The 10,384-nt window shown below is 43.9% G+C and overlaps 1 protein-coding gene across 1 annotated transcript; it reads left to right on the top strand.

The window, feature by feature from the left end:
• Positions 1 to 5,122: 5,122 nt before the first annotated feature.
• On the top strand, positions 5,123 to 10,384 carry LOC146599346 (lymphocyte antigen 6E-like). The gene is made up of 3 exons (XM_085298720.1): positions 5,123 to 5,236; positions 9,077 to 9,196; positions 9,781 to 10,384. The coding sequence occupies exons 1-3, from the start codon at positions 5,185 to 5,187 to the stop codon at positions 9,987 to 9,989; spliced, it is 381 nt and encodes a 126-aa protein (XP_085154846.1). The 5' UTR covers positions 5,123 to 5,184; the 3' UTR covers positions 9,990 to 10,384.

The following is a 10,384-nucleotide window of genomic DNA, read 5'->3' as shown; positions in this document are numbered from 1 at the left end:
TTCAGAATGAAAGTTAAGTTTTTGCAATTCAATYGCAGCTTCACCTAACCAGGGAAATTTCAGGTTTCACCACAGAAGATCATTCCCAAGCCTGAAATACTCAGCATTTGAAAGCACTGGATGAGTCAAAACACCAAAGCAATTTTATTTTTCTTTAAGAGAGAGATTCTGGAAATCACGAACTTTTCCTTGACATCTCAGGGCGGGGTGTGAGGGGGCTGTTGTGCAGGGAGCTTTTGTAATAGGTAGGTATAAAAYATTTTCTTTCTAACAAAAGCAAAATTGAAAGGTTTTTTTGGTGTTCAGGTAGATGGCTGAAGAGGTTCCCATATGGCCAGCTGRTACCACATCTGTGTTGTACAGGAGTTTGTCTTACTTAACCCTGACCTGGCAGCTCCAAGTAACTGTTCTGTAAACCATTATGTAACGCCAGGATCTTGAAGTTTAATAATTAAAAAAAAAAATCCTATGGGGATCAGAAAGATGTTAGTGAAAATAAATATGAGACATATCACCTATTTTTCTTCCTGGAGAGGCTGGCCAAAATCTTCTGTGGTAAAGCTTTAGATCTACTTTTTATAAGCATTCTTGTTGGCATGATTCAGAAACCTCCTGCAACCTAAATTTTCCAAATAAAGACCAGACTCCCACTTGTTAGGACCAGCATGAACATGCTGTAGAGGGGGCGGCCCCATTTTAGTGTCTGCACATTGACTGTTCATGTGAAAGAGGATCAGGCGGTCTGAACCTGGAACAAGTGGAAATTCCAAGTTTCAGTAAAGGGAGAAAGACAGATTTTGACATAGATTGAGCTGCTCTAGAAATGCACTTTAAATAAACTTATGAGGGTCATTTTTCTCCAACTGTAGTTATGGCCAGTGGTGTCCTCTGTGGGAAGAACCAACTCTTCCAGGGGATTCCAAAAGGGCACAGGAATTTTCTTGACTGCCTTTCCTTCCTCCTCCCAATCTCCTTCTTCATTATCCTCTCCCTTTCAGACCCTACAGACCTCTAATACATATGAGATACCACTGCTAGACTAATAAATCTTTGCCCTGGAGTCAAGAACAATGATTCACATCCATAACTCTAATCTCTTTTCTTTACAAACAGGGCAGTTGCATCGAAACTTCATGCAAGGAGTAGTCCTATGTCTAGGACAATGCTACGTGAGGTCATCCAAAGCTGTGCTGATGGTCCAGCAGCAAGGATGGTGTTGGGGCTGGACTTGTGCCCTCTTTGGCGAGCTAGTATGGACCTGGCCTTTCAGCAAGATCACCACCAGGGAAGTGAATCAAGTTGCTTGACCTCATGCAACCCTGTCTACCATGCTCTAGGTGACCCTGCTGAGCAGGGAGGTTGGACTAGATGATCTCCAGAGGTCCCTTCCAACCTTACTGATTCTATGATTCTATGCATGACGGTGCTGTTTGATATCTTCCCAGGAGCCTACAAACTGATGGGGTTGTATTATCTCTTAGGACCTAGGAGGCTAAGGGAATGTGATAAAATGGTTTTAGTCTCCTGGTGGCTGTGGCAACAAAGAGCTAGCTTAGAGCCAGGCTCCTCATCCACTGTGACTGGCAGCAAGGATCCTGGTGTCCATCATGGCTGTGGCACTGAGATGGGCACCTACAGGGACTGCCTTGTACTTCAGCCAAATGGACCTGGGCTACCCTTGTCCTTCCTAGCTGAAGGTTTGAGAGCCTCTGCTGTCTGTCACCAGATCAAGACGAGGAGCTCTGTCCTATTGTTTGGAGCCTGACAGGTCAGCTACAGATCTGGATGGATTATAGGAAAGYGATGAAGAGAGATGCGTTCCTGTAACAACCAGTCCCGAGGGGAAAGGCAAAATAGCATATGCAGGTCTTCCTTTCTCCCTGGGGTAGAAGGAGATCTTGCCTCCTGCAATCTCCCCCCTTTCTGCCCTTCACCTAACCCCACCATTGCATGACCAGATGAAGCAACTTGGCCCTCCCTGGCCTGTCAAAGAGGGAAGAGAGAACTGGACTAGACCAGACCAGTGCCTGCCTTGCCTGCCCTTCTGCATGACTCAGGAGCACCAAGAACATGAACCACTGCTCTTGCTTACCATCTTCTCCCATTGCCTCCCCTGTCCTTGGMTGCTGTTTGCAATCCTGAGCTGAAATGGAGAGTCCCCCCCCCAAACTACAGAGGAAGGCTACTTGAGAGCGTGATTGGAGCTGCCCTTCAGAGGGAAAGAAAAGGGGAAGGGGGAGGGTGCTAGGTAGTTAATATTAAGAAGTCTCTGGACCCAGCAGTTTGTTTCATGTAGCTGCTTCCTCTCGGGCTGAAAACACGCTTTGTCTGGCTCCGGTTACACAAAAGGGACAGGACTTGCACAATGCACTCCCAAGGTCTGGCACAAACACGCGCTGACAGCTGCCAAGCTCAAAGTGGGTTAAGGTTTCTTCCTTAAAGCTCCAAGCCTCTGTTAACTATTTAACACTCTTTGCAACAGGGTCTAGTTGACACCCGCCTGGCCCGCTTTCTGCAGCAAAATTAGCCCTTCTGCCATCCCCTCTCTCTTTTGATGTCCCTGAGAAAGGAGTTCTAACACTTCCTCTGCACTCTGCTCTCTAAAGTCTCCTAATGCCATCTGCTTTCCCTGCTGCCTCTCTGCCAGTTGCCTTCACCCTTCCAGACCTTTTCCCTTGCCTGAAAAWTTGTTCCTCGCTTCAAGAGATGCCTGTCCTCCTGCCCGTGGTCCTGCTCAGAGCCTTGAGCTCTGGCRGTGGCCCCAGGCATGATTGCAATACCAACAGGGCACAAGAATAGCAATTTTGGGGACCTGGCCAGACCCTGGCCTGTGTCTCAAAGCATTTGCAAACTTCTCCTTCACGAGCATAGAGGTAGGTGCCAGATGATGTMCCAGCTGCTTTCCTTGTTTGGGGCGCGCAGAAGACCCTGGAGTCTGACTGAAGCGGCTGGTTAAACTGAGATATGGAGAATTGCTATTCTGCAAAAGCTCCTCAGACCTTGATGGGCCGCGGTTAAATCCTGAACAGTGCCCACGCATAGCAACATATTGCAGTTTGCACAGCGATAAGTAATACCACCATAGGAAAAATGGTGAAGCATCAGCCCTTCCCTCTGATCACATCTTACTTCCTACCCTCCGTTTGCCCGTCTTTATGTATTCCCTCCCACCTCAAGCTTTGTCTGYTTCCTTTGATTTACTTTTCTTTGTCCCTTTATTTCTCAGCTACCTCCTTTTCCCTTTCCAGTCCAGGGTGAAATATTAATCTTGTTTATTATTATTAACCTTCCCTTTCTCTAATCTATTTAAATGCTTTCCACATTTCCACTTTTGACAGACCATTTCTCACTTGCAGATTTTCTATTCAGCAGCACTTTGCTTTAACAGTGTCATTTTTTTACTGTTCATTTATTTGCTTTAATTTCAAACCCTTTCTCTTTTCTTGTTCTGGGCTGTGTTCATGTGTTATTCCTTTCTCCTTGCTGAAGAGCTGCATTTTTCAGCTCGGTTGCCTCCAAGATGAGCTGAATCCAGTGCAATAATTCAGTTTCATTTCTGTATTCTTGGTGTGGATGGAAGGGAAAGAAGTTTTGTTTTCCTGACTCCTCTCCTTCACAACACATGGCTGAGTGGAGGCTGGTCATTATACGGAAAACAAACACATGGACTTATACCAACTCTTTTCACCTGTGCTCTAGCAGATTGTATTTCCTTCCTGATAGCATTCATACATGTATTTATATAACGCCTTGTTCAGATACTAGGGCTTTTTCACAGATTATTTCCTAAGTCTAATTGCTACACTAACTGTCAGATAGGTCTCCTACATCCTTGATAATAGAGAAGGTGATTAAAAAATCATGCTCAAGGTCAGGACAAACTAAAGAGCAGAGAGGAAGACTTTGAACACTGGATGCTCGCCCATCCACCCCATCCTGGGCATGGGCAAAGAGACAGAAGTCACGGGGGACTGAAAAGGCTGTAGAAAAGGAGGAACTGGGCAGAGGAAGAATGACTGGAACAGACCAGTTACAGGGATTAGGCTCATGGACATCAGCTCAGGATTCTGCTGGAAGATGATTGGAGGAAGAGTCTATGAACTGGGGAGCAATACTGGGAAAAGATTAATGACTGGATGTTCTTTATTCTGTTTGAACACTGTCTGCGAACTTATAAACCTTGCCTCAGAGCTACCATTGGTCTTTTCTGTCTCTAGCTTTGAAGGTCCTGGTCTGCTTAGATCTTTTCTTGACCAGGGCTTGTTTCAGTTCTCAGCCATTTTTCACTTTTGTGCATTCCCTGTTTAACTCCTTAGGCTTTTTCATACATTTTCTGCCTTTGCTGTGTCCCAGGTGATTTGGTAAAAGGTGATGAATTTGTCCTGGGAGCAGAAAAAAAGGAGTCCAGGAGGACTGGAAAGGTCACTGGGGATCAGAAAAACTTGACAGAGTCTAGACATTGGCCACAGATAGCAATAAACATCCTTGCTTGGAAACTCTAGATGCTTCTAGATGACAGAGAAGCAAACAAAAGCATTGGACCCAATCCCTGTCTAGCCCATGAGAGCCTCTGAGTGACAGTCCCCAGGCTCAAACAGTTTTCTTTGCAGGAGCAGTCCAAACTGCTTTCCTGTATAAAGTGTTTTTCCTGGTACAAGTGAGAAAACTCTGAATGATTTTGGACAATCCAGTGAAAATCTTCTCTTTTTCTCTCCTCTCCCAATTCCCAAATTTACAGATATAAAGCTATTATATTATGATAGAGAGAAAGGACAAGGGATGCCAGGTGACTCCTACTATCTTGCAAGCTTGGAGCCACCCCAGACTGGCACACCTGCCTCTGCTTTTCCCCAAGTTTCACAGTTCAGCCCTATGGAATAAGAAGGGACTCCCATATCTGAGTCAGACAAATTGTTCCCTACATTAGCAATGCAGATGTGACCAACAGAAGGAGACCTTGGAAAAAAAGATTTGCTCTAAATGAGAGGTAGAAAAAATTGCTACCCTACTAGGTTGGTTCCTACGCACAAACACACCCAGCAACTGATCCCGTGTTATATCCCGTCACTCCCCAAACCTCAAAATTGCTGTAATCAAAGGAAGTCAAAGCAGATGTAGTCCCAGTATAAAACCTATCCATGATGTAACATCTCACACTGTGCAGGCTCTGAGGGCACAACAACCATGAAGGCTTTTCTCGTCGCGCTACTGGCTGTGGTCCTGTGTGTTGAGGAAGGTAAGGAACTAAGGAGGCTGGGGGAGCCTAGACCAAGGGGATGAAAATACCAGGAGAGAAGTTAGCAAGAACACAGGGACAAGGACATTTGACAGCTTTTGCTGCAGTCCTGATATGCAATTTTCCTTTGGTATCACTTGCTTCAAACAGTATTAAATGTTGTTGAGTCTTAGCTTCTGGATGAGTATAACGAGGAGCCCCTAACCCAGAGAAGATGAGAAATCCCTCTGTTTTCTTTGGCACTCTGGAGTACCAAGCTCCAGCCACTTACATATGAACTGAAAAATGCTAAGAGTCAAACAATTAAGTTGGGCTCACAGTTTTGTCTTTGGTTTTCTTTCTGTTCTTGAATGAAACTGCTGTTACTTTTGATAAAAATAACAGGACTGATGTTGAGACCTCAACTTCTCTAAATGTTTCAATTTATTGAATTCAATTCAATGTCATTATAATTAAGAAATTAAGTCGCTGTCAGATATTTGAAAGTCTGAGAGTTCTTTGCTCATAGGTCTGAGGAGTTTGTTTAAATGTCTGGAAATGAGTATGTTTGTAACAGATGTGTTGTACTTGGCCATAAGCCCTTGTGAGCTTCTACAAGGAAACTGGAAGAAAGTACAGAATAATTTGCATGGCATCCCAGCACTGAGAGACCAGTAGTCATACTAAAACAACAACAACAAAAAATATTTTAATATGGAAATAAATAACACAAACCACTGGAAAATACTAACGGAAAGATGTCTGGAGATCTGGCCAAGCAAAGCAATGCAGTAGTGAAGATAAATAAATATTTAAATATTTAAATAAATATTGATAGCTGTTTTATCAGCGAGCACTAAGAGACATGTTGTGTGATTTACTTGCGTGATGTTGGCATGATCCCTACTATCACGCACTGCTCAGTTTTGGAGATAGCTCTGTGTGGGGCTGGAAGTGCTGGAGAGCAGTCAGCTAGGACCTGCGGTGGTGGGCAAGCAAGCGTGCCTGGGCAGGGCAGAGTGCTCCTGCTCAGCCCTTCCCGAAAGGAGGAGCAGATACAAYTAGATAATTGCTTAGAAATATCCTGATGAGAAGCAGAAGCCAGCTAAGGGTGTATTCCTCACTGAAGCCCYGAAACTTAGAAAAAGACCCTGAGCTGACCCGAGGGAGTTCACTTTAGTCACGAGCCCAGCTAGCTAATGATTGCAGCAAGTACCCATCACTAGCAATGCTGAAATCAGGACAGAGGGGCTTTTGAAAGAGTAGATGAGGCAGTCTCTACCATGTGCTGGGTTTTGCTGAAAGTGACTGGTCARTCACAGTGCTATCTCCTGACGATGACTAAAGCCTCCTCCAGCCAGCCATGAGGGCCATCATGCAGTAGGGCAGGGAGAGAGGAAAGGAAGGTGGGAAAGAGGTGAGCCTTAAAGAACATGGCTGGTTTTTGGGGAACTCATTTAGATATTTTTCAAAGGGATCTTTTACTCCTTCCGCAGTCCTGGAACCTCTGCTCAAGGGCATGTAGTACTTCACAGAGTGTTTTTCTGGCAAATAATGATAATACTAAAACTTTTTAAAAATATGGTGGTTTTGCAAGGGACTGAGTGCACCAGCTCAATCCAGCACATCTAGAGAATTAGTCTCTACCCATAAATTAAAAAAAAAAAAGAAAAAAAAATTCAAATTCAACCAAAACCCTCAATATTATAGAAGATTTTCCACAAAGTCTTACAAAGCAAAACCAGAGCAGAGCTTTCAAAGAGCAGAGCTCCCCAAGATGGTTCTGTATGGCACTATCATTAACTCCTTAAGCCTGTAAACTAGGCATAGCTTTACTGGATTAGGCTAAGGATCTGTTCAGCCTAGGATCCCATCAATGGCTCTGCATGAATGTTTGCAAACCTGAAGAGTGTGGCAAGCCTGTTTGTACCAGTAGGCTTATTTCTGGCTGCAATTGCAAAACTAGAGCTAATGTAGGGTAGGGGCCAGATGCAGGCAAGGACTTTGCAACAGCTATGATGGTTTAAGCAGTTACTGTTTCCTGATTGGGAGGAATTTTCCTTRCATCACTCGGTTGCAGAGACCACTTAAGTGCATTTCAGTTGCTTTTGCACACATGCTGGTGTCTCGACTCCACCTGTAGCAGGAAGTGCTTTGAATGATTTATGTCAGATTTRGCACAAAAAGAGATCAAGGAGGGCTACAGGGACTGTAACATGTAGTAAGACACTGCTGGGCAGTGTATCTGGGATTGCTCTGGCACGGTATGCTGAAGGGCAGTTGYCCACAGCTGGAAGACCTTCAGAGAGAGGTGAAAGGCTTAACTCATCCAATTGGTGGAGAAGCAGCAAGTACTAATAGTCAATTAAAGGGAAGGTAAAAACAGGAAGCATCAAGAGTGAATTTATCTGCTGTTATGGAACACCCACGCTTGTAACACCTGGCATGAGAAAAGAGCATATGAGTAGGCTCCAGAGCAAGACAGTCACTCRTAKGGCAAGGTGCTGGGACCCAGAGCAYGCTGCAGACCCATACCCTGGGCAACCGAGCTCCCCACAGAGGAGAGGAGCAGCCTGTTCTTCTTCCACCTGGATATCCCTTGTGGTAGTTAGGGCCTAAGATGGTTTTTAATTTTACTTTAAAACTGCTTCTGGAACTCTCCAAGCAAGTGTTGTGGGTAAGTTCAACTTCAGGTATGAATCTGAATCAATTGAGCAACTGGGCTTTGGAGAGTCCCGGGAGGAGGTTTGTATTTTGGCCAGAGAATGGTTTGTTAAAAACAGATTCGATTTCAAATGAAATGGACCTTTCTATACAGAAATGAAAATCTTTCTGGGTTAAAAAGCCAGGAGGAATTGAACCAGGGAAATTTCGGTCGAACTGAGGACCCCAGGTTCCAATTTCATCATCTTTGACCAGGAGCTTTCCATCAGTGCTGTCAGTAGAGCAGGCTGCCCCAAAGCTATTCAGTTGCCTCTGTTAGCTCTGCTAAAAAAAAAAATGAGGAACATTTCACGGGACTCTGAACATGAGGGAAACAGATTCCATGAAGTGTGAATCCACCTCCAGAGACTGAGAAAATGTTCTCTCTGTTTCCAGCTTGGCCAAGAGCTGTCCAGCCTGGARTTTTGACTCAATTTACAACTTCATTTTTGTCCATAAATACATATCCTATCTCCTTCTGGCTTTAGAATAGCCCTAGCTTAGCCCCACTAGTAAGATGACTAGAGACATATTTTTCCAGTCATTGGTAGGAATAATTCTTCTATTGTCCAGAGCAACCTTTCCCAAGGAATTCCATTTAATGTGACTCCATGCTCTGTAGTTTAGCTCATGGGGTGTGATAGAATGTAATTAATTCATATCTATGTAATTAATTCRTATCTATGTAGTCCTTTGAAGRTGCACTCTGACACAAAAATACCAAAAACTAAGCCCTCACATGAGAAGAGTTTATCCTCTCCTTGCCAAAACAGTAGTAGACCTGGCTGGGCAAGTAGCAAGCTCTGCTTTTGCAGGATGACTGTCAGCTGCACCAGCATAGCGCGGATAGAGACGGTGCTCAGGCTAWCAGAAAGGTCATCCGAGAGTGCTGCTTAGTCTGAAAGATGTTTTGGAATTTAATCACCCAAAACGTCAAGCAGAGAGAAAAAAAATCTGGTTTGTTTTGCTTTCTTAGCTTCATTAATCAAAAAACAGTCTTTTATTTCACCTTTTATGAAAAGTTGTTTTTAAAATATTTTTCTCCTTGTATTAGCCAAAAAAAGACATAGGGACATGTCCTCCTGTGACATTTGACACTTTCTGCCCAGGAGGGCATTAGTGGAAACAACTAACAYGTGCTACATGCATTCTTTCTAGCTTCGTCACTTTTTTGCTATACATGTGAAAATGAACACTCCAACTGGAACTGTCTTAAAACATACAAGTGTGAAGATCATGAGAAGTACTGTACGACAACATACAGCTCTGCTGGATTTGGTGAGTAGCATTATCATGGCTTTTTTCTTTTTTCCTAAAGTCTTTGATGAGCAATAGTTTTTTGTAGCGGTACTAATTGGGCTCTTTGGAAAGGGCTAATGATCACCCAGGATTAAGGATCACAACATATAGAGCATGCTTATCCCTCAGCAATGTCCTGTGATCTGGTGTGTGGGATACATTTCTCACCACCTTGTTGCTGGGCTCRCTACAGCAGGTGGATTTCCTTCAGCAGATCCTATTGCTTGGTCTCAGAATTCACAATTTGTGACACAGGAGAGAAAGGGTCTTCAAGGCCATAAGGAATGTCATTCTAGAAACCAAAGATGCATCGACTGTGAAATCTTGCTGTCCTACCTGAGCGCAGGCTACTGGCTATTCCTTTAGCTAGGACTTTCCGGTGTCACATATTTGATYCATATTGTGCAGACATTCACCCAGAACTCATCAAATCTGCCAATCTCTGTTAAAGCTGCATTGCAAATTAAGTGTTGTACGATATACACACTCCCATTGCCCTCTGGTCTTGACTTKTGGGGAAATCTTAAATAATAGCTCTCCTTTCTTGCCTGTTTTCCATGCAGGCAAGGACACAGGATATCGCATCACCAAGAAATGTTCTGCAGACTGTCCTGAGACAAACCTGAACTTCGGTGTGGCGGCCATCTCCACCAAATGCTGTGGTACTTCCCTCTGCAATTTCAGTGGTGCCAACAGTGTGAAAATCAGCTATGCCGTGATGGCCCTGGGAATTGTGGCTAGTTTCATCTGTGTCATCAGGGCAGGATTGTGATGAGGATGGGGTGGGGGAAGAGGACTTCATATCTTGAGAACCTAAGTGGTCTTCCCCATTTGAAAAATTAATGTCTTCTGTGTTAACTATTTCCATCGTGGTTAAGCTACCCTTTAACCAAGACATTGTTTCAGATCCAATCCWCAAAAAGGCATAGCAGTGTGGCTTCTTCTGGTTTTTCTTCTCCTATACCATTTATTGTTTTTGTATTAATTTGTTCTTGGAAAAGCTATTTTGATAGCATGTGTGTGACAGTRGTCAGACAAAATAAAGATTTATGTTATTCTAGTGTATGTTTGTTATATCCACACTAAGCCTACCCTGGGAAAACAGCCCTGCCAGAAAGGGCTGAAGTTTGAGTCTCTACTTCACAATTAAATTTCTCTTTACTAACA

This window comes from Rhea americana, unplaced genomic scaffold, assembly GCF_003343005.1.
Source record: "Rhea americana isolate MKP2758 unplaced genomic scaffold, rheAme1 scaffold_140, whole genome shotgun sequence".
NCBI classification, from domain to species: Eukaryota; Metazoa; Chordata; class Aves; order Rheiformes; family Rheidae; genus Rhea; species Rhea americana.
This window is presented reverse-complemented; position numbering and strand designations above follow the sequence as displayed.